This window comes from Balaenoptera acutorostrata, chromosome 7, assembly GCF_949987535.1.
Source record: "Balaenoptera acutorostrata chromosome 7, mBalAcu1.1, whole genome shotgun sequence".
Lineage (NCBI taxonomy): Eukaryota > Metazoa > Chordata > Mammalia > Artiodactyla > Balaenopteridae > Balaenoptera > Balaenoptera acutorostrata.
Genome location: NC_080070.1, coordinates 16,735,115 through 16,759,503, shown reverse-complemented (window position 1 = coordinate 16,759,503; position 24,389 = coordinate 16,735,115). Strand labels below are relative to the sequence as shown.

At 40.5% G+C, this 24,389-nt stretch overlaps 1 protein-coding gene across 3 annotated transcripts in view; it reads right to left on the bottom strand.

The window, feature by feature from the left end:
- DGKI (diacylglycerol kinase iota) overlaps positions 1-24,389 on the bottom strand; it is a 473,650-nt gene that overhangs the window by 104,212 nt on the left and 345,049 nt on the right. For all 3 annotated transcript variants that reach the window (XM_057550578.1, XM_057550579.1, XM_057550580.1), the window contains one exon: positions 18,129-18,229. In XM_057550578.1, coding sequence (XP_057406561.1) covers positions 18,129-18,229 — 101 coding nt within the window. The remainder of the gene's footprint in view (positions 1-18,128; positions 18,230-24,389) is intronic.

Below are 24,389 nucleotides of genomic sequence, written 5' to 3'. Positions count from 1 at the left end.
GCGATGAACACCGCTCCCCCCTCCCCAAGATCTCTGAAGCAATTTTATTCTGGTACAGCCATAGGAGTGTGAGTCAACTGTGTTGCGGCCAGTGAATTCAGTGCACGGGAGTCCCAGGTTAACAAAAATGCAAACTTTGTGAGTTCCCAGATGCAAAACTATTTCCTGCTGGACTGAGTGAGGAGCCCTCATCCTGGCATAGCTGCCCTGAGCCTGACGGTTCAGAGAAGCAGCGATGAGAGGAAGAGGGGGATGGCTGAAGCCATTCATTGTCTCCTATTAGTGAATCCTACCCTCCGCCTCTAGAAAAGCCAGCTATACCTGAACAGACGTTTTGCACATGTATATTCTGGTAGCATAATCTAAGCCATGTTATATTTAAAGGTATACAATCTTGAGTTGTGTTACAAGGGTTTAGGGCTGGGTGGAATAAATCTGGGTGAAGAGGAAAATGATAATAATGATTTTGTGATAACGAGTTTTACCGTGTTTGTTAACCTTTGCCACAATCCTAAGAGGTGGATATGATTATTCCTATTTCTAAAATGAGGGAACTCAGTCTCAGGAAGATTACATAATATGCCCTGAAATGTCGCAGCTACGAAACGGAGCACCCAGATTTCATCCCAGGCTTCTCTTACTCGAGAACCCGTCTCCTGTGCTATTCCTCCTTCTCGTCAAACTTGGGCCACACAGAGGATGGAGTCTCTCCTTTCAACACTGAGCTCAGAGAGGTGAAGCCAGAAACTGCTGACAGGCTGACCAAGGAGCGAGGGCGGAATTACAAGTCCCGTATCCAGAGCTACACAAGAATTGGGAAAAGGCTGTGATCCTCAGGAAGCAAAGCCAAGGTAAGCAATTCCAGGCCGGGACAAAGGAGCATGGCCCTGGGACTCAGAAACCACGAGTCAAGCCACACACATTTTCATAAACACACTTGGCAGGGGTGGGGTCACTTTTAAAGACCCACCATTCCCTTCCCTTCCCTTTCCAGTAGGCCAGCTTCCAAGGGCCTTACAGACTGTGGATCCAAACAGTTGACAAGCTCTAACCCTGCCTGTAATTTGAGTCACAGAATTAAACTGACTATTTCTTACTTCACAAAGAACTACATGCAACTATAAAATGGTGAGCAAGATACTCATCATTATGGGGGTAGTAGAGATAGCAAGAGTACATCTGACTTTAATCAGAATTGTTATAGACAATCACATGACTTGTTTTGCTATTAAAATCATTGCTTTAGAATTTCCCATATTGAGCTGAAGAGCTGATTGACAGTTAACATAAACTAAATGTAAAACCCATGTTCTCACTTGAGGTGGAAAAAGTTCATTGTGTCAGATGTGCAAGATATTCAAAATGTTTCCCTCAGATTTTTGATACAGTGTTTACTAAACGTTAGTTTCAGGTTGTCAACATTCGATATCATTAATCTGGTAGTTTTTTGCTAGTATAGGTATTTGCATACCATTCATTTAAACGTTTATTCTTGGTAGATAACTCTATTCAGGAAAATCCCAATGGCAGATGTTTTTGATCATTTTGATTACTCAGTGAGCTTACCTTGTCCTTGATTCTTCTGCAATATAGTATGTGAGGTCTCCATGCAAAGATAGATAATCATGGTACCTACCTGTCCGGGTTATCGTGAAGATTAAAGAAGTCAGTGCCTGTAGAACACAATATCTGCAAATCCACCCTATATTCACTCCTATAAGCCTTATCAAATTCCTGGATTTTCCCTAATTCTATATCAACATGTACCGGCCATTCATAAAGCCTCAAGCCACTTTCAGCAGACCAAATGTGGTGACTTTTATAGCAGATAATGTGTTATACCAAAGCTTCTAAAGGCCAGAGCCTAAACCAAAGCATGTAAATAAAAGAACCAACCAAACCTGCAAGGAATCACAGCTGGCTGCTTTATGACACAAGCAAAGACCCTCAGAGCCAAAGCAAGAAAGCCACCTTTGCTATGAAATCCGCATGAAACTGTTAATGGGATTTATAAAAAGGGAGAAAACTCACAGCAGCTAATTCATTCCCTGCAAGATACTGTGATGCATTCAACAAGGTATCAGTATGGAAAGAAAGGGCTGAAAGCTCAGCATTGAAAAAGAAAGAAAGGATTTAATTATCTGACACATGAGCAATTATAGTGCAATTCCTGTTCAAACAGAATTGCAGCTAAATGGGCTATTTACCTATTCAAATCACAAACAAAACTATCTTCAATAGGATCATTAAAAGAAGGTGTGAGACCTTAGGGAAAAACTCCTCAGAAACAGCAAGGATTTACAAAGATTGGATATTAAGCTCTAAATATATACATAAAAATTTTAGAATTGCAAAGTCTCTGTTAAGGCTAAATAAAAAGGTTGTTGCTTTCTGAAAAGAACAATAAATGTAACAACAGGGTTAAAAATTCATAAAATAGAAATGCATTTTGAACAGTAGGGGAAACCATCAAAAATACAGATAATCTTAGAATGAATGTATTTTATGTTAACACTCTTCAGAGATACATTTTTAAAAACCTGACATTCCCTTAAGCATTAATTTTAGGTTTACTGACATAATCAAGACAGTTTGTCAAATATTCGCTATCTTTCTATCAATTTATATGCAGTCTTAAGAAACAAATAGTCTGAAAAAGAAACTGTTCCCTAGAAAATAACACAGGAGAAAAGCCAGGTAAGCTTGGTTTTGGCAATGACATTTTAGGTACAACATCAAAAGCATGATCCATGAAATAAAAAGTTGATGGAGCTGGACTCAATTAAAATGAAAACTTCTGCTCTGTGAAAGACACTGTTAAGAAAATGAAAAGAAAAAACAGACTGGGAAAAAATTCTTGGCAAAACACATATCTGATAAAAGACCGGTATTCAAAATATGCAAAGAACTCTTAAAACTCAACAATAAGACAGTCAATTAAAAAGTGGGCAGAAGATCTGAACTGACATCTTACCTAAGAAGATGTATAGATGGCAAATATATGTATGAAAAATGTGCTCAATGTCATATGTCATTAGGGAATTACAAATTAAAACAACAATGTGATACTATTACATATCTACTAGGATAGCTAAAATTGAAAAAAATGGACAATGCCAAATGCTGGTGAGAACACGGAGCAACAGGAACTCTCATTCGTTGCTGGTGGGAATGCAAAATGGTACAGCCCCTTTGGAAGAGAGCTTAGCAGCTTCTTACAAAACTATACAAACCCTCAACAGTGTGATCCAGCAATTGCACTACTTGGTATATACTGAAATGAGTTGAAAATTATGTCCCCACAAAAATTTGCCCATGAATGTTCATAGCATCTTTATTTATAATTGCCGAAACTTCAAAGCAACCAAGATGTCCTTTAATAGGTCAAAGGATAAACAAACTGGTTATCGCACAATAGAATATTATTCAGCAACAAAGAGAAATGAGTTTTCAATCCACGAAAGATAATGGAGGAAACTTAAATGTATATTGTGAAGAAATAAGCCAGTTTCAAAAGGCCACGTGTTGCATGATTCCAACTATATGGAATTCTGGAAAAGGCAAAACTATGGAGATAGTAAACAGATCAGTGGTTGCCAGGGGTTTGGGGGGAGGGACTGATGAACGGGTGAAGCACAGGGGGTACTTAGGGAAGTGAAGCTATTCTGTATGATACTGTCATGTTGGATACATGTAATACCTCTGTGAAAACCCATAAAACTGTAGAACACAAGAATGAATCCTAACGTAAAGTATGGATTTGAGTTAATACGAATATATTAATGTTGGTGCATCAGTTGTAACAATATATCACACTAACGCAAGATGTCAACAATAGGAGAAACTGCGTGCTGGAGGCTGGGGGGATAACGGGGATATATGGAACTCTGTACTTTCACTTAATTTTTCTGTAAATCTAATACTTCTCTAAAAAGTAATGTCTATTAATTTAAAAAAAAATGTAGGAGAAAAGGGGGAAAAAAGAAACTGTTCCGAATTTCCCTTAGACAGATACTTTGCTGATACCAGAGAATACTGACATACAGAAAAATAAACTTGCTTTCTTAGCCATAGTGTAACCACTATTCAGAAAGTCAACAGGATGATGGAATAAGGGGCTGGAGGGAAACATCAAGGAACAGAGGTCGTGGACCAGAGGAAGGAAGGAAAGCCCTAAGGGAGGATGGCAGGGGACAAGTGGAGTCTTTCTATTTTACCTCGTTAGTTCCGAATGTGTCAGGGTTATCAGGGCACTAAAATTCTAATTTGATAGCTGACGACAATTAAACAGAATGAGTTGGCAATATTTCAATCCAATGTTCCCCCTGTGTACCATAGGTTTATCGTACGACAACCTGTCATTATTACCTGCCCACTGTTCACCTGGAACCAAGAGGAAAAATTAATGGGCATATTAGCATTCAAAAGGAAACATAACACCCTAAGAACTTTCTATCTCACCATGTCATGCCTGGGTCTGTCAAAGGTTTCACCACCCCTGGTGCCTGTGATTAAAAATGATCCTAGAGGGCTTCCCTGGTGGCGCAGTGGTTGAGAATCTGCCTGCCGATGCAGAGGACACGGGTTCGAGCCCTGGTCTGGGAAGATCCCACATGCCGCGGAGCAACTAGGCCCGTGAGCCACAATTGCTGAGCCTGCGCGTCTGGAGCCTGTGCTCCGCAACAAGAGAGGCCCGCGCACCGCGATGAAGAGTGGCCCCCGCTTGCCGCAACTAGAGAAAGCCCTCGCACAGAAACGAAGATCTAACACAGCCATAAATCAATCAATCAATAAATAAATAAATAAATTAAAAAAAAAAAAAAATGATCCTAGAGTTTGAACTTCATGACTTGAGCTGAACCTAGTCCTCTCCACGGTCAATTTAAAATGTCACCCATAAGATAAAAGTAACTATGTAGTTTTCATTGCATTTGATTCGAGGATAATATTCTGAAGATGTGCTTTCCAGAAACTAGCAGGTTCTCTACAAATATGGGTTTCAAACTACAGGTCAAATTCTGCTATTTATTCTGATGGTATACTACCTAAGAAGGCAACCCAAGGGACATACAAGTCACGTTTCTTTTTAATCCTCTTACGTACTTAATAATAATCTTGAATAACAACTTGTGGTGCATTTTCATTTAATTTGGCAAATGTGCACTGTATATACAAGGGATTGTGCCAAAATACTTTTCAGGTCAGCAAGTCATTCACTTAATTACTCAGCAAACAAATTTTAAGGATTTTCTCGTGCCAGGGACGAGTATTATATGCCAGGAGTTGGGCATAAAATACTAAGGAAGACACAGTACCTGCCCTCAAGGTGTCACAGGGGAGCGTGAAAAGGGGAGTGACATAAAAACATCCTACTGATTATACACATTGTACTAGGAAGGCTGATAGTCACTGAACCAAGTGTGTTTAGGACTCAGGAGAGCTACACATTCCCCAGAGCACGATCCTCTTTCATAAGGAGTTATTTCCCAAGTGAAGAAGACAATGACATTTGACAAGAGACACCAGAGATTTTCTAGACAAAGGGAATTCTCGAAGTCTTAGATCATCTTTAGACTCTAAGAAACCAAGGCATGAAAAGAAGCAAATGTTCAGGATTGAGAAAGATAGGTAGGTGACGAGTAAAAGGGGGTGAGGCCAAGGCCAGAGGCTTGTTTTTGTTTTTTTTTTTTATGCTAAGGAGTTGGGGCTTTATTCTCAAAAAGACTGGCAGATGCTAAAATGTTTGCAGCAGAAAATGGTTTCAAGATTTACATTGACCTAGGGGGGCTTAATGTTGCCCCTAACTTGATTAAACTTTAGACAGGTTTCTCCCTGACTATAGGCCCCTGACCTCCCTTTTCGTAGAGTACTTACTTTAGAAGACTCTCAATGATAAATTCTTTCTCTGCCCCTTTGAGAGGGAAATCTTCTCCCAGCCTTCTGCCAGTTCTACAACCCCGGACATCTTTCCCAAAGACCCAGAACCCATCCCTTTGACATGTAATCATTCACAGAAGACAGTGTTCCGGTTCATAGTCTCTATAGGTAGCTAAGAAGTGACAATTAGCAAACACAGATAGCCTAATCAAACGGCTAAAGTCCTCTAGCACTTTTCCATTCGCTCACCCCAGTGATTAAAAAGTCTCCCGCCTTTTGTTACAGCAGAGTTCGCTTTCTCTTCCCCATTGCCACTGTCTTGACCCCTACTGCAATAGTCTTGAATAAAGTCTTCCTTGCCTGTTTAACTTGTCCATGTGATTTTTCTCTGACAACATGTTAGAAACATCATTGGCAGAGAGGGGGAAGGCAAAGGTGAGTGGCAGGAAGGTGAGTTGGGAAGCTATAGCAGTAAATGAGAAGAGCAATGCTGGAGTCTGGAATAGAGGAAGACAGTAAAGATAAGGGAGAGACACATGCGGGAGATGTTACAAATCAGCTCCATAATGAACTGGATGGTGAGAGGGAAGAGGAACCAGGGTGATTCACAGCTGTTCAGAGTGGCCACGGCAGTTACAACCTTCTCACACACTTGCCTGACACCACGGTAGACGGTGGCCTGCTGAGCTGGAGAGAGGGAAGGGAAACCAAGAAGGCAGGAGAGAGGGAGGGTGGGAAGGGATAGGTGATGGACATGATATAAAAGTTAAGTGGCCCTTGGAAAGATGGTTGATAAGAAGCACTCACAAATGCCTCAAAGGCAATTGATAACACCTAAAATATCTGAAAGGGATTTCAGATTTAGAATATTGTTACAGGCAGAATTGGGGAGAGAATATTCTCAAGCCTGGAGGGAAGGGGAGACTGTAACTCCCTAGACGGCCACCCAAGGCCCAGACCACGTCATCTCAGGAACTAAGAGTGATCGATCCTTTTCTTCTTATCTTTCCAATCATCAGCATATAGCACATGATGAATGGAAAAGCATAAATGAGAAAGAGAAATCCAGAAAAAAAAACGTGGAAGCAGTGTTCTGAACAAAGATGAAAGGAGTCAGAGGGAGAGTGCAACCCGAGCACAGCTAATATGCTTAACATTGCATGAGTTTTCTTTTTTCCTACTTTGGATACATTGGGTTCACGCACTACCAGTAATAATAGAAGAAAGTAAAGGCAGAAGGTCCAATACTATCTTCTAGTAAATAACAGAAACCAAAGGTCCAGGTCAAACAGTTCTAGAAAATGTCATCATCTTCCAACTTAATCTGAAGGTTTACTAACAATGACGTAAAGTTCTATTTTTGATGAAGGGAACTCCATTTCAATGAGGATTCCTAATGTCACATACAGTGGAATTCTAGAACAACAAAATGATTTATAAAATTCCTTGGCGTGCACTCCCAGTGTTAAATGTGATAGAAGCAATTAACTGTAAGGTTCTAGAAGGCACCTGACAATGGGCATTAGAAAACAATATAATTTTTGTCCAGGTACATTCATTAGGAAGGTAATACTTGCAAAATTCCGAGATACAGGGAAGAACCACCACTGATAATTCACTGCCAGTGCTCTAGTATTTGGGAGGAAGATAACAAGCACTTAAAGTGACATGGAAATCCTGGCTACACGGTTGGCCAGCCAAATACACGTGAAAGTCAAGGTGAAATACTGTGTCCAAAAGCGAAAAGATTCATAACCAGACCCCAAATTTAGTTAAATACTGTACTCAAAACGATGTTTAGGGACACTGGTTCAAGTCTCTTTCACAATTTTAACATCTTACTGTCAACTGCATATGATGGTAATGGGCAAGGTCACCAACAGATATTGGAGAAACATTCAGTCGTGCAGCTCTGAATTTGAGCTAATTGGATACATGTGAAGAATAATAACAGAAGATGTCCTAAAATCTGTTATAGAGGCCCAAGTCTCTTTGTGAAAGCAAAAAGAGTAAACAAATTATATATAGACAACTGCCATGTAGAGATGTGAACTAGGGCAGTCTAAAGAAAACACAATTCTAGCATTTGATAACCAAGGGAATGCTTTAATTCTGCTTATCAGTGACTCCAGAAGAGGGGCAGTGGATCAGTGATTCAGGAAGCCCAGTAAGTATTAAGAAAGAGTGCTTTCCACCAGTATGAAATATGAAAGGCCTGAAGCTTTTATTCACATAACTAGCAAATAAAATGGTGGTTCTAAATCATTCTGCAAAGAGGTTATTTTCAGACCAGCACATATTTCTGTCCTTGGTTCTGTTCAGTTCAGTATCTTTACCAATAAGTTGGATCAACATATAGAATAAGTATCCATCTTGTTGAGGATCAAACTCTGGTGTTATCTCTGACTACAATGTTGGGCTAGAAATAGCCTGAAATTTATATTACTTTGCATTAGGTTTCCAATTTTAATTACTCAAATTCCAAAAGGAGAATATTTGGCTTAATAGTAGTTCAGGGCAAACAGAACCTTTAAGAAAAGGTCAGCATTAACATTTTAGGTTTCCACTTTCCTTAGCTTATTCTGAGGCATCTAAAGAAAGTAATTAGCTTATATTCCAATTCCCTGAATTTGGAATAGCAGGGAGGTCAGGCCAAAAGATACAAAGAGAGAAACTTGGGAGGTGAGTGATACATGAGCCTAATTCCTAGTACCTAGAACGGTGCTTGGTACATAATAAGTGTTCAATAAATAGTTGTCACATGAAGAAGGGAATGAATGGACTCAAAGATTTGGGTGTGTGGGTGGTTACATCCTGGCCTTTTAGTTCAAAAATCAGGTGCCGAGTTACGCAGACAAGATGGTGCTTTCAGAACAGATGTACCTCCTGCAGATCCACGATGGGATGGAGGCCCTCATTCCCTCAGCCACGGAAAAGTGCTGGCTCTGCTGACAGCTCACAGCTGAGCCCCTCTCTAAGAAGGACGCAAGCTCACTCACGGTTCGCTTCCTCCCAGGGGACAGCCTGAACGATCTCCAATAACTCTAGCCTCAGTGGGGACAATTCTAAATGGCGATCCCAGATCCAAATGTCCCTGTGGGAGTGCTCTGCTGCAGTCGCGTCACAGCTCAGTTTGCCCCTCTGCCCACTCCTACTCCTCCCTCTCTACATCCTCCGTTCCCTCTTGGAGAATCTCCAGTAAACCTCCTAACACATAAAGCTCAAAAGCCTCAGAGTGTGCTTCCCAGGGAACACAAACAAGAACAAGAACTACGATCCCAAATTCTCTTTTTTTTTTTTTATGCCAAATTCTTTTTTAAAACACATTTCTGTAGCATTGACATATATACACTACCAAATGTAAAATAGCTAGCTAGTGGGAAGCAGCTGCATAGCACAGGGAGATCAGCTCGGTGCTTTGTGACCACCTAGAGGGGTGGGATAGGGAGGATGGGAGGGAGACGCAAGAGGGAGGGGATATGGGGATATATGTATATGTATAGCTGATTCACTTTGTTATAAAGCAGAAACTAACACACCACTGTAAAGCAATTATACTCCAAGAAAGATGTTAAAAAAAACCCCACATTTCTGTAAGTACACAGCTACGTCTTTACAAAGCAGGAAGGTTGTGGTTAGAGAGTGTACTGGATTAGGAGAGAGGAGATGTAAATTATTACTAAAATCCTGTTGCAGCTATGTGAGCCTGTGTGAAGCCAGCTTTTTAAGTGTCCCTCTGCTGATGCCTGCAGACAGTGTATGCGACAGCCCTCTGTAAACTAGGAGGCACTAGGCAGACACTAAGTGTTATTATTTATTATTAAATATGATGTCGTGACTCTGCAGTGGCTAATGCCACACCAAACACACATTAACATAAAGAAAGAAAAAGTATCAAATCTATACAAAGTTCTTAGAAGAAAGTCTTCAAAAAGAAACGTAACAACCATTTGAGTTCATATCCCAGAGCTGGCAACCTGGGAAAGTAACAACAAAACGGACCAGGTTGGTATATAAGCAGTGAGAATTAGTCATTATTTGTGTGTGTGTGTGTGTGTGTGTGTGTGTGTGTGTGTTGTACACAGGATAAACCAACAAAAAGCAAAAATGTTCCTTTGGGCAAGACTTAAGAATATACCTGCAAATGATGGTTCTCATTACCAAAGGCTAAGTTTTAACAAGGAAAGAAGAATAGAGTATCAGTATGAACACTTTAGGCTATTTCCTTGTCTGAGACCTAACATCATTAACATCTAATAAAGCACAGCTCTGGAATCACTTCTTATTTTCTTGTACACAAAGCAAGGCTTTGGATCATAAACAGAATTAGATAATGAAGGGGATTATATTAAAAATAAGATGATTGTCCTTCAGCCTAATATTCCCCTGGTATCTGAGTCTTGGAAGTTAGCAAGAAGAGGAATGCACTCATGTATAAGCCAAGAAGACCCCCAGGAACTGACAGGTCAGGGTCTCCATGCTTACGAAAAAATCAAGGAGTTCAAGGTTCCAGATCTAACGTGCTGCTCAGCAATTCCTCCCAGGCCACTCACTGTCTCACTCTTCAGATGGCTATTTCAAACTTTCCCTTTTCTATTTCCCTGAACACTGATACACTTCCCTTCCCTACTGTTAGCTAGTAGGCTTGCTCCTTGTGTCACTGAGAAAATAAAAGTAATCAGACTAGAACTTCTGCTTCTCCCTGGTACCAAATCCCCCAACCTACCTGCCTCTGTACCCACTCCTCTGCCTTCCCTCCCCGTACTCTGGGGGACTGTCCCCACCCCTCCACTGTGCACTGGACCCCATCTCCACCTATCCAAAGGCATTGCTTCTGCAGCTGGCCCTCTCTCTCCTGAATCAAGTTCTCCCTCTCTAGTGGACTGGCCCATCGGCACACACACCAGCCTACACAGCTGAACTAGCTTACAAATTAAAAAAACAACAACAAACCTCCCTTGATTCCACATCCAGCCCCCATTCCATTTCTCTTCTTTCCAGTTAAACATCTCAGAAGGGCAGTCTATGTGGAATCACTTCCTTTGGTCCCATTTGCACATGAACCTACTCTATCCACCTTCTTCCCTCTACGACCTCTTGTGAGGTTACTAATAACTGCCCTCTACCCAAATCCAATGACCAGTTCTTAGCATGCATCTCCCTGCACCTTCACAGAGCATTTGACCTAGTTGTCACTATTCTTTTATAAAATATTCTTCTTCTCTTGGCTTCTAACCAGCAAGCTCTCCTGTTTTTTGTTTTTTCCTAGCTCACTCTGTGCTTCTTGGTCACCCTTGGGTCCTCTACACCTGCCCCAACTCTGTGCACCAAGTTGCTGAGCCCAAAACTCAGAGGCATCCTTGAATCACCCTTTCCTCCTACACAGTGCAGCTAATCCAGCCTCTGATCCTACCAGCATTACCTCCAAAGCAGATCCAAGGTCCAACTGTTTCTCCCCAACCCTGCTACTTCAACTCCCTCAACTTCCAGCACACGTCTCACTTGGAATATCATGTTAGCCTTGTATCTGGTGCACTGATTTTTACTTTCACAACCCAGCAGTCAATTCTCCACTCAGCAGCCAGAATTATTCAGAATAAATGCAGACATGTTATACTCCTTCTCAAATAATTCCTGGAACTTCTCATTACATTCTGAATAAAACTCAAAGCCTCTCCATGGCCTACAAGCCCCCTCCATGTGCCAGCCCTTTCCTACAACTTCAAAATGACTTCATACCCTTCTCCACCCAACTAACCAGGTTCCAGCCACATGAACTTCCCTGTTGTGCATTAAATAGTCCAAGGATGTTTGCACCACAGGGCCTTAGCACTAGCCACTCTCTCTGCCTAGGGACACTCTTCCCTCAGAAATCCAGGTGCATACTCAACCTTTACTTTTAGGTCTCTGCTTAAATGTTACCTTTTTAGAAAGTCTCTCCCTGATCACCTTATCAAAAATAGGATCCTTTGTCACTCTAGCATTATTTCCCATTATAGCACTTCCTGCTATATCACTTATTCACTTGTCTGTTTCTCCAAATGGAGTATAAGCTGTATGAGGGCAGGCACTTTTCAGTATCCCCATCAACTGAAGTAGTACTAGAAATATGGTGAGCAGTCAATAAATACATGGATTTATGAACAGATGATTTATTTGGGAGGTAGAGAAAGATCCAAAAACAGAAAATTGTCCAACAAACCAGACTCTGGTAAATTAAGGTAAAGTCAGTTTAAATACAAAAAAGCATTTGAAATGGTATTGTGAAAGATTTAAAAACAAGTATGCTATTAAAAATATTTTATAAAAGAAAATAACTGCTACTTGGAAGAAATAGGGAGCATAGTGATTAAAGAAGTATTCAGAATGTCAGGTCCTTAGAATTTTCCTTAAGTTTCTTGGGCCTCAGTTGCTCTATATATAAAATGGGGATCACCATGCTACCTAGTACACAGAGATGTTGGGAGAATAAAATTACATGATATGTGTAGAAATATTAAGACATTTGCTAGCTCACAGTAATAGTACAATATGCATTAACTACAATTATTTTTATTTATTAGCATTACATTTTTATTAAGGATAAATACAAGATACAGACAAAAGATAGGGGAGAACAGTAAAGGAAACTAAACACAAAACTCTGAGTAAATGTCAACTCATGAAAATAGAAATAAACATAAACACTTGCAAAGCAATGGACAGTGCCCTTCAGAGGACAGACTGACATCATTTAACTCCTCAGACAGATTTCAAATGGAACTCCTACCTCCACCAAATGGAGGCCCAATCTCTACTGAACGGCCCTGTTGTCAACTTGTTAAATGATGGGGAAAGATTCAATTTTAGATGAAGCAATCGATAGGGAGAAAAAAAATCACTGTTTTTAGCAAACTCGTGAAGCAAAACGCACTTAACACGTTCTGATGCTTGCAATCATTACAATGAATGATGTTGGAGCGTTAAAAACTTTCCGAAGTAAACACGTCAGGAGGAAAAATTTTAAGTCCTATGTAATTTCTACAGGGCTAAATGTTTATTACCGTACAGTACGCCCTGAGGAAATATAGAGTTTAACCACTGCATTTAGCAGATAGGGCAACTGAAGCCTGAAGAGGGTAAATGCATTGCCCAAGGTCATTCAACTAATTAGTGGTTAGATTGGCTTTTGTCATGCCTGCTTATATATTCCATCCCTTCCTTTAGTTATTTAAATGTTTACTAAGAAAATAGATACAGAGTGTTTCCTTAGTTCTATCATAATCCTCATCAAATGAGAAAAAGCTCATTTGATGAGCTTTTTCAGGGATTATTTATGCTTTTCTTTTTCCACCACTGTTTGCTCAGAGTAAGCACTCAATAAATGTGTATTGAATAAATGACACTGTAATGTTACATGCCCTGGTTTCATCTTTCAATGCCTAGCATCTAGGGTGATATCCAACATATAACTGATACAAATGTATAGTTTTTGGAAGCACGGATTCATCCATGAGTGAATGACTCCACCATTTTGGCATGTTTATCAAAGGCAATTGAGTCCTACATAAAAACTGAAAACAATAAAAAAAAAAATCCAATGATCCACATCCCCCCATTCTGAAGATGAGTGAAACATGGTGACTCACTTACGAAGAATAGCACAGGGAAAGTAAAAAGACAGGAACTTTACAGTGGAGAAACCGGGCAAATACAACCTTAACCAAGAGATCAGGTTACCATCACAAGCATGTCATGTGGGAATCAGGTAACCCCTGATATGACGGGATGGGAAGCGTACTCTGCAGTATTCTTTCTAAGAACCTACAACTCCAGTCTAATTGTGAGTAAAACAACAGATGAAGCCATAATAGGGGATATTGTACACGTCAGTGGCCTGTATTCCTCAAGACAATCAAGGTCATGGGGGTGGGGGGTGGAGGAAAGACTGAGAAACTGTCAGAGACCAGAGGAGACTGGGATTAGTTAACAGTAATGAAGCAGTATCAGTTTCTGTGGCAAATGTACTATGGTAATATAAAATGTTTAACAATGAGAAAAACTGGGTAAGAGGTATGTAGGAACTCCTAGTAGTATCCTTGCAACTTTTTTGCAAATCTAAAATTATTCCAAAATAAAGTTTATTTTTAAATATTCCATGATGGATAGCAGATGATGCACTTAAGAAAATGTATAAGGACTTAAGAGAGGGAGTTTGCAGATATCTGACCAGATCACTAAATATGGGTTTCACAGGTGTAAATACCTTGCCATCGTAGCAGTCTCTTGTACTAGCTGACACAATAAAAGTAAATCAAATGATTACTTATATTTTCTTTCCGTAATCTTTCTGTAATATATACTAGTGTTTTCAATTCTATTTCTGAAAGTGAGAGAGTTGGAGGGTGGCGATGGTGTGTGCAGTTTGGTGAGAGGATATATATAAAAAAAAAAGGGCAGCTGCTCTGAGCCTGGCTTGTGGACTTGCAGATTGAAGGGCAATGTCACAGCAGTGTCTTTTGGAATAGCAACTCAAACAATCGTAGCTACCATTTTGGGAAAGCTTGCTAATGTTGCCAGACTGTGCAGCGGAGCTTTCATATACAACATTACATTTAACCCTCAGCACCCTATGAGGCTGCAATTATATTCTCGTTTGAGAGAGGAGAGATTTGGTCATCAGTAAAATTACTTTGTCAAGGTTGCAAGTGAGATTCAAACACAAATGTTTCTGACACTTCTATTAAGTCGTTCAACAGAAGACAAGGAAATTCCATTAGGACAACTGCCTAAATATCTAATTAGCCACAATCATTAGTCTTAACCAGATAATGATATACTGAGATATTATCCACTATATAGATATACTAAGTTGTAAATGGCCAGATAATATCCATGGTACTGAGATACTGTATGTAAAAGGGTTGTTGAACACTGTATTTGATATACAACAAATGTTAGCAATGCCCCCACCTTTATAGGCTACATCTGTTTTCAATTAGTTCCAAACTGGTTTTTACTTTTCTGCTTTAGGCCCTAGACTCATATGAATTATCATGGCCATTAAAAAGTGCAGAGTAAGCTGATGCCAGAAGAAAAATTTAGCCAGTTTACCAGAGATAGAGTTACATCTTGGCCAGTATCAAGTTATTCCAAATATAAACATATATGTCATGTGTCAGTGAAACTCTTTTGTACGTAGAAATATAAGAAATTTTAAAAAACTGATTACCCTTTGCCTAGACTATATGATTATATGCTTTATTAAGAACTCATTTATATACTTTATTCTGATTATGAGAGTGAGTTTCTGCTATAATTATTATAGATTTACTTTAAGAATTTTTTTTTAATATGGCTGCTTTCTCCTTATGTTCTATTTCAAGTTGAATGGACTTTCCTCTGTTGGACTGCATAACCATTATCTTGAGGATTAATAATTCATAAATCCAGTGAAAAAACTTTAACTGTTTTAAGCAAGTCTGAAATTTACCAACAAAAGCAGAAGGAGAGACTGGCAAAGACTGACCCTCACTGTGTTATTATTTTAGAGGAAATGCCGCCAGGTGAGTTGGGGCTAAATGGAAGGGAGACAGGAAGTATTTAAAATACTATAGCCATCTTTCTCTCTGCCAAAATAAACACGGCGATGAAAAAGGGCTGCCCTCCTGTAATTACCACGGAGTCCTGCCTCACAGACAGAAGCAGGGCTTTGTAAGACACCAAACATCTGAGCTTGTAATCTAATATGAATAATGATCCAGACACGTGAGCAAGATTCTATTAAATGGTGAAGGAAAACAGCCACATGCTGCCTGGATAAGTCACTTGGTGTATCATCAAGAAAGGGAACTAATTTTTTGAACCCAGTAATGCAGGACTGCTCTAGTTTGGACCTGGATGTTGACAATAAATGAATGACCGAAGAGGATTCACCCCCTATGTTCTTCCAGGATGCAGGTCAGAGCACATTCCTAGAGTCCCTTTTATCTAGATGTGTTCTATTTCATATCATTAATGCTTCAGAAATAACCTATTTTGGCATGCACTGCACATTTGGATTTGAACTGGTTTTTGCCTTCATACTCAGTTTGAGCTGTCGGCCTTCCCATGAATCTGTAGTCACTTGCAAGTTGGAGCCGGGGAAGAAAGGGTGAGTGTGAATAAGTCCATAAACCCCCAAGGACAAACTTTCCGGAGCAACTACAATTGAGAAGCATAATCGCCATATATTAAACGTAGAATGACTGAGTTGGCTGCTTTTACTCCTAATTCAGATGTTGTTTTCCTCAAATCTTTAGAATGAGATAATGCTTTGATTCCCTCTTTGAGAGTTTCTTTGTTCTTTTGGGTCCCAAAAGACATGGCTGAATTTATTGGACTTATATTTATACCAAGTCACCTCCCCCAATTTGATATAAGAAGTTTCCTCACATAGATGTTTTATCACAAAAGAGATGATAAGCAGAGTACTTGCCAGGAAATGTCATCTTGTAAAAACTCAAATCATAATTACCTCTGGCAATAGTGGACCGATAATGCCCCAGAAAAGATAGAAGAGGTCATTGAAATCCACAGATAAGCTTCAAATCTCATTTCAGCCCAAAATTTCAAAAGCTTCCCCACTCCTAACTGACTCTCTTCAGAGCTGATGGTAAGCTGCAAAATATTACTGGCTTGAGATCCAGTCTCTTTTGTAATTTTTCAAACTTGCAAGCTATTTGTTTAGAAGTTTGTAAGAAAAAGAACATAAAACACCATTCTTTATCATTAGTAGCCTCTAAAAGTCAGTTTAATTTACACTGTAGCTACATCTCCCATTGCAAACATACAGGTCCACCACCTTATCTATCGGTTAAATTAGATTTTGTGCTAGTCTGGCCCACATAATCTCATGTACATTAGAAAATATAATCTGCCATTGGCAGAAGGGGGAAATGCAGAGGCTCAGGGAATTGTTCCTCCTCCACCTCAAAGCATTCCTACCAAAGGGAACAAGAGTGAAGGATGGAGCGAGAAGGCTGGGGAGAAGCTGAAGAATATTGACGTTTACGGAAAAGGATGAAGAGGGCTGAGGAAGCTGAAGCAGTGAGAGAATGGAGAGAGGAATTCCATACAGGATGCCCTGGTAGGTTTAGTGCCTGAGTTACGGGGGAAGCGGATCCTTGCTCACTGTCACCTCCAGATCTGAAAGTCCCTGCCCCACCCCGAGACTGTCCTTGGATTTAGGGACTTCCATCCAGTACACCCCACTACAGATCACAGGTTCAGGAATCAAAGCTCAGAAATGTGCCCCCTACTCCACTCCTGCCAGTTTCAACTATTTGCATCTTCTACACCTTCAGGCAGGTCCACACCTGGGGCCAGTTTGGGTTTTAGTTCATAAATCTCTGGTTCTATACAACACTCCCTTCTCTCTGTTGGCATCCCTGCCTGTGCCCTTGGACACTGGCCCTCATCTTCTCTGCCTTTACTGCACTTGACTACTGGCCCCCACAATTAAGAAGGAACCCAGAACCCTAATATCCAACACACCTGTAGTCTTAACTGCTTCTGGCCGACGTTCCCCAGTTACCTCATATATTTTCATGGTATAGACAAAGATCTAAAATAGTGACTAGAATGTAAAAAATGCCCAATAAATATGGAATGATGAGCAAGGTGAACTAATAGTTATATATATTTAAAGAAGCATATGGAAAATACGAACATTGAAAAGGAATTTGTATGTTGACTCAACTTAAGGTTTCAAAAGCACCGGCACCTCATCAATGACTCATTTTACCATGACATTTACTATGCTGTGGGCCTTTCTTTGACGTCATACAATCACATGACAGCTAGAAGTGAAGGACGTGTCTTCCCAGATAACTCTGTCACACTGGCATGAAGAATGAGGACAGTATTTGGTAATGCAGCCTCCAGGAAGAGACGTGTGCTGTCTCAAGAATTTTCTAGATGTTACTATACCATGTTGTATCACCATCATCCTGCTTTTCTCATTTTAGGTAAACCTGAGACTAAAATGGTTAATAAACCAAGAGATCCTAACATGGCATCAAGAGCAGAACTATCTTATTCTGATTTCCTTTTCTAGTTCCATCTTCTTCAGCCCATATAGCATCACTTGGGGTTCACATGTTACTACACTTCCCTTCATTTCTTTAACCATGACTTTCAGACACAAGATGAATCTATCCATCAAACCAAGGAGGACCAAGAAGCTGAAAACAGGCTGATCCCATGATATCCATTAGGCACTTCCAACTTACAAGCTTCCCGGAGTTTCTCTTTGTCATAGTGGAATCCTTCATAGTCTTGTAAACTGATTTTGTTCACCCGGATCCTCAGACGGTCTGGGACAGACTGGGGACTGCAAAACAAGAACCGAATGGTCAGATATCAAGGAGAGAATGGAATTGGGAGTCATATGCACCTGGACGGACTGAAGGCAATATCATCTCTTCTTCTGAAGAAGAAAGAGTTCACATTCAAACCAGAATCATGGGATCTTGATCAGAATACAGCAATTATCTGGAGAACACTTCTCTGGAAACCTCAAGTTTCTGGAACGGAGGTAAGAACATGGGAATAAGCAGAAAAAGCTTCTGGAGGCCACTCATTGTTTTTTTTTTTTTTTACTAACTTATTAAAAACTCCAATAAGACTCTGTGTTCAGTTCCACAGTAAATTAGATGCAGCTAATCTGAAGTGCTGAGAAGTGGTGTAGAACTGGAAAGAACTGCTTTAGCAAATATGCCCATAACAGCTTGGCTCTCAGAAGAGACAGGAAAACATAAAAATCAAACCAAGAATCCGGAAAGCACAGGGCTGAGAATGAAATGACTCCACGCACCTCGAACTCCCTGGGAGCACTTCTCAGTCAAAGCAAATTACAATAAATGCTGCCTGCGATGGTACCACTGAGGACCCCAAAATGGAGGAAAAGTGTTAAAACACGTACAACATGCATTCCTTAGGAAAGAGAATGAAGTATTTAATTCATTTTAAAGGAATTCAAACTGATTCAGGATAGATAGTGAACAATTAAAAGGGGGTCATACCAAACTTTCTGAAGCATCCTATTCACCCTCAGAATGTTTTTTACCTGGATTCCTTGGATGTTTTTAACTAATATTTTCAAAATAGTTTAATCATGGGCATTAGTCGAGTGAAATAATTTGATCTTCATCATCACCACTATGGAACAGTACATTTATTCAATATATTAATATAACACAATCCCCATTTGTCTTTATTGCTTCTCCTGTCTTATATTATGGGGTAAGAGTCCCCATTGACTGAAGCAGAAAGAATAGCATTAGTCCTCAATTCACTTCAGGAAAAGAAAGAAAGGAAGGGAAGGAAGGGAAGGAAGGGAAGAAAGGAAGGAAAAGAGAGAGGGAAAGAGAGAAAGAAAGAGAGAAAGAGAAAAAGAGAAAAGGAAGGAAAGACGAGCGAGGAGGAAGGGGAGGGAGAGAGAAGAAAGAGGAAAAGGACGGATGGAAGGACAGAGTGATACTTTTAAAACATTGTCAGGATACCTCCACCCCAACCTCAAACACACATGCAGTCACACACACAATTTCACTGCAGCTCTGGAAGAGGGAGAAATAATTTTAATTTCATTCTCTTGTCTAAAAACTCATTTTAGGGCAAAGTATAACAACTCCTTCCATACATACTCCAACTTAACAGGCACTGGTGAATAAAACTGACATGAGTAAGTTGGGATGGGAGATATGGTTTAAAGCACATTTGTGAATGAGCAGAACAGACCTTTAATATCACACATACCAACACTGCCATTTACAGGTAGGGAACCTGAGGTTCAGAAAGGTAAAGTGATTTTAAGGTCACAGAGCTACTAAGTGACAGAGCTGGGAGCAGAGTCTTGGACTCTTCATTCATCCCTCTTATGCTCCTTCTCTTATACGATGCCAAGAATCCCCCAGATTGACAGCAAAGCCACAGAGCCTGGATTAGCAGAGTCGGACGATCCCTACGTTATGCTCAGACTCTTCGGTCAATGAACAATCGACAGGGGGCTGGTTAAGTAAACTGTTGGTACAAACAGGAGAACGCGGGGCCAATATTACAAATGAGTGTCTACCTTTAGAAGAAAGTCTGAGTACAATATATTGTTAAGTGAAAAGAAAAAGTCATCGAAAATTACATATGGCATAATCTCCTTCATGCGAATTGTGGAATTTAGGAGTTTATAGAGAAGTGTCTGAAGAAAATGTTCAGTAAGCTGTTTGAGATGGTTACCTGTACATGGTGGGATTTGGGGATTATTTTACACTGAGTATCATCATTTTTAGAAAAATAACGTAATGATTTTAAAGGTACATCAATAAGTAAATAAATGGTAACTCAGGACAAGAGTAAAAGTAAGGATTATATCAGTGTTAGGTGTTAGATGTAAGTAGATAGGAAAGAATTATTAACAGAGTAACCACACACCGTTCACACCAAATGCTGATTTTGAAATTAAGAGAGGCCTGATATATATATATATTTTGGCTGCACCACACGGCATGTGGGAATCTTAGTTCCCCGACCAGGGATCAAACCCGTGTCCCCCTGCAGTGGAAGCGTGGAGTCCTAACCACTGGACCGCCAAGGAACACCCAAGAGGCACCTGACCTTTTTAATGTCAAGTTCACTCCAGTGAACTGCAAAGATTATAATTAGCAAATACTCTTCTGAAAGCGTAGCAGATAAGAGGGAAGCTGGAAACATAGAACGCAGTGGCCCATCATACTCTGTAACAGGGGAAGAGAGAGGGCAGAGGGTGAAAGAGCTCCGCCAAAACATTTTTTGAGGTAACAGCAGATCTAGTGGCAGTGAGCTCTGGTCCTCTCCAGTGGGCTGGAGTCCAGAGCTGGCTATGGCAGCAGCTGCCAAGTCTGAAATGGGATTCAGAGAGTGACTGCAGACCAGTCCCCGCGCCCCGCCTCCAGCGGGCTCCCCGTGGGCTAACCAGTGTGAATCACCTTTCTCAAAATCCAGCAGTGTCTGCTCTCTGCCCACACACTTCTGCCTTCCAGGTTCTCATCTGGACCCACTGATTCCCACCACACACTACTGCCCCCTGAACCACAGCCTCCCACCAATCTTATAGAACTTTCCAGATCCCAAATGAATTCATATATTATCTCACTTCATCTCCAGAATGGAAAAGAGTGGAGACTCTCACTAACCAGCGGACACTCTGTTCCTTCCACTTCCTACACATCCACTCTTCTGCTCTCATCTCCCATCTTCTCCCAACAACCTACAACACATCCCACTTTCCCACCAGTGGCAGCTTGCTTAAAACCAGCCTTCTGACTAGGGTACCTGGTATTTGGCCTGCTATCAAATGGTGCCCCAGATCAGGCCAATCAGGAAGGTTGAGGACATTCACGCAGAGGGTCCCTGATGGAAAATCCCTTTGAATTACTCTGGACCCTGGTATAAAGAGTAGGTACAGGAGGCAGCTCAGCAAAGTGGTTAAGAGCTCAGACTCTAGGTCAGACGGACTGGATTGGAAGGAAAGTTCTTCCAGTTACTGGTTAATCAGGAAACTGTGCTTCAGCTTCCCCATAGGAAAGGTGGGGATAATAACAGTATTCACCTCACGGGGATGTTATGAGAATTAAATGAGTCAACACAGGTGATGTGCTTAGAAAAATGTCTGGCACATTGTAAATGCTCGATATTAGGTATTATCAGTATAATTATTATTCTGAAGCTTGTTCTCTCAGGTAAGGTTCTGCCTAATAAACACTAGCCTCTGCTGCTGCCAGGTGTTGGAAGGAGATGAGGGCATATGCAGGAACTCCCTAGATACTTCTAACAAGCTGCTGGGCTTCCTCCGGGGGCAAACCGTCTAGCCTGGCTGGTGTATGATTCTCCTGGATCTTCTCCCACTTGGTATTTTACAGGCCAAGCGATAACATGAAAACAGACAACTAGAACATGGGGGAGAAAAGTGCACAGAGATTAAATGAAAGCCAAGTAATTCGATTGTGTCCCTTGATGGCAAAATATATTAGTGTCCCATTAATGGCTGACCGGAGGTGAAGGATGACAAGGCTATTCCTTGGACTCTGGGGAACAGCACTGCCATTAGTTTTCTAAAATTAAATTTTGCCAAGAAAGTTAGCAGAGCATAGAAGAGACTAACAACCTGGTAAAAATGGATTTGCCTTTGTGCCCACTTCTACCCCAAGCTACTCTATACTAATTTAAGCTCTGTATCAGGGGTTCTAAACCTGACTTCCATGGGACCTCTCAAGGTCCCTAAAAAGGACTCAGCAATCAGTGAATGTCCTTTAAAATCGGGACAATGGCCCCAACCTGTCGCCTTCTCATGAATTTCCTCTGAAACATCAAGAATACATTCCTTGTGTAGAGTGGAAGTTGATGGCTCTGAACTTAACTCCCAAATATCCTCATCATGACTTTCTCAAGAACCATAATAAAAGCACCTCTTGCTAAAGTCACTAACAGGGGCCTTAAAATCTCCAGACTGTACCTTCTCTCTCCACCTATGCACACCTGTTACCTTGAGATGCTGGAGGGGGCGGGGGGTAGGTGCAGAGCCGTCAAGACAACTCCCTGAACACAACTTACATCTAATTCTCATCATTCTCTGCTACCCTGTAGTTCCTGACAATAGATTTTTTTATTTGACTCTTCAAAGACTTTCAGTCCATTAGTGTCAAATTCCTTCCTTAAGCCTCCAACCTTCTTCATTCTTTCAATCAATTTCTTTACTACACGTTGTCTCTCACAGACTGATAAAAGACTCCCCTCATCCCAGTCTCCTGTGTACAGACACCCCTCATGTATGGAAGGGATGAGTTGGGTGCTTTTGTTCCCACTTCCAGACAATTGACATCACATAATCCCTTCTTCTCATTGGAAACACAAATCACCTGGCAGTAACACCACTTAATGTTAAGACAATATAGCACAGCGCATAAAGCAGGACGCAGAATCAGGAAAATCTTAGTTCCAATCTGAACTCTGTCAATTAACACACCTTTGACATTCAGAGCTCTAAAGTTACCTTCTCTAAACCATTTTCTGATCTGAAAACAGGACTAATAGGAATATAGTGAGAACTGAATGAGAAGATGCATGTAAGGCAGATAGCACACTCCTGTAAATAGTAAGTTTCCAAGTATAATGTATTGTTATTTTGTTACTATTATTAGCATCCTGATGCTTCTTCAATTTCCATAGGCCTTTTTAAAAAACTCAGTCCTGAATAGTAATATCACAGCAGAAGCCATAGTCATAGCTCTAAATAGGAGTTAGCAGATCTCAAACCTTAACAGGATTTGAGTCTGCTGACATGGGTTGGGAGACAAGGTTCAGAGTTACGTAGCCATCTATCATCCGTTGAACGAGAATGCAAGTGGGGACTGTGAAATGTTTGCAAGACATTCTACTTAAAGATATTAAGGATATAAATCCTAATTCACATTACAGAGGACAGCCTTAAAGCTGTATAATTGTTCTACATTTTGTACCTTGCAAAAGTCCTGTTTTAACATTTCTTAAATGGTTCAGTGTAAGACCCACCCCTAAACAACTATGTAGACTCATCGGTTTTTATGACAAACTATAATTTAACTGGGCCTTTGTTACTCATATATAGAGTTTTCCTTTGCAAGGTAGAAAAGCATCACAAGTCTCTTGAGGCCTGATATAATAATAATAATAATAATAATAATAATATGGAGGAGGAGGAGGAAGAGGGGAAGAAGAAGAGGAGGAGGAGGAGGGAGGAGAGAGGAGAAGAAAGAAGAGGGGAAGGAGGAGTAGTAATAGTTGTAGATTTAATTTCTTTCGAGAAATGTAAATGTGAGATTCTATTCAGTCGTAACCTAGATATAATAAAGGATGTTTCTAACCAATCTTTAATAGAATTCATTTGAATTGGCTCTTGCTTTGTGAATGGACTTTTGATTAAAATATTAATTTCTAGTGTGAATTCTTGGGATGAAAGACTATTTCCTCCTCTTCCTTGCAGCTCCAGCACCTAAAATAGAGTCTGGTCTGTGTTGTTTACAATAACAAATAAATGAGTGAAATGCAAAAAAGTCAAATCCTTCGGGGACTCTCAGCGGCCCTGAGGCTTGGGCACAGTGTGGCATCAGACCACCCATGAGATGATCACTAGAGGCTTTTCTCTTTGGGAGCCCCAGGCAACCCCCGCTTTGGCTGTCCACTTTTGTCCTTTGTCCATCTGGCTCTCTAGAGCTGGAGGTAAATCCATGCTGGATTATGCTCTCTCACCCCCTTGCATCTTATCTCTAGTGGGATCTGCACAAATAAAGAGGGAAGAACTTACAAATAAAGAGGATGTCCCTGCCCAAAAGGCACATAAACCGTTTCAGGACTGCTTGTTCTTTAATTAAATAATGGTGAACCAGAAACATTTCCCACCAATTCTCTCATCAGCTATCAAGCTGGGTCTTATTAAAATATAACTATACTCAATGGCCTTCCCTTTAGCAATTTCCTAGAAATTG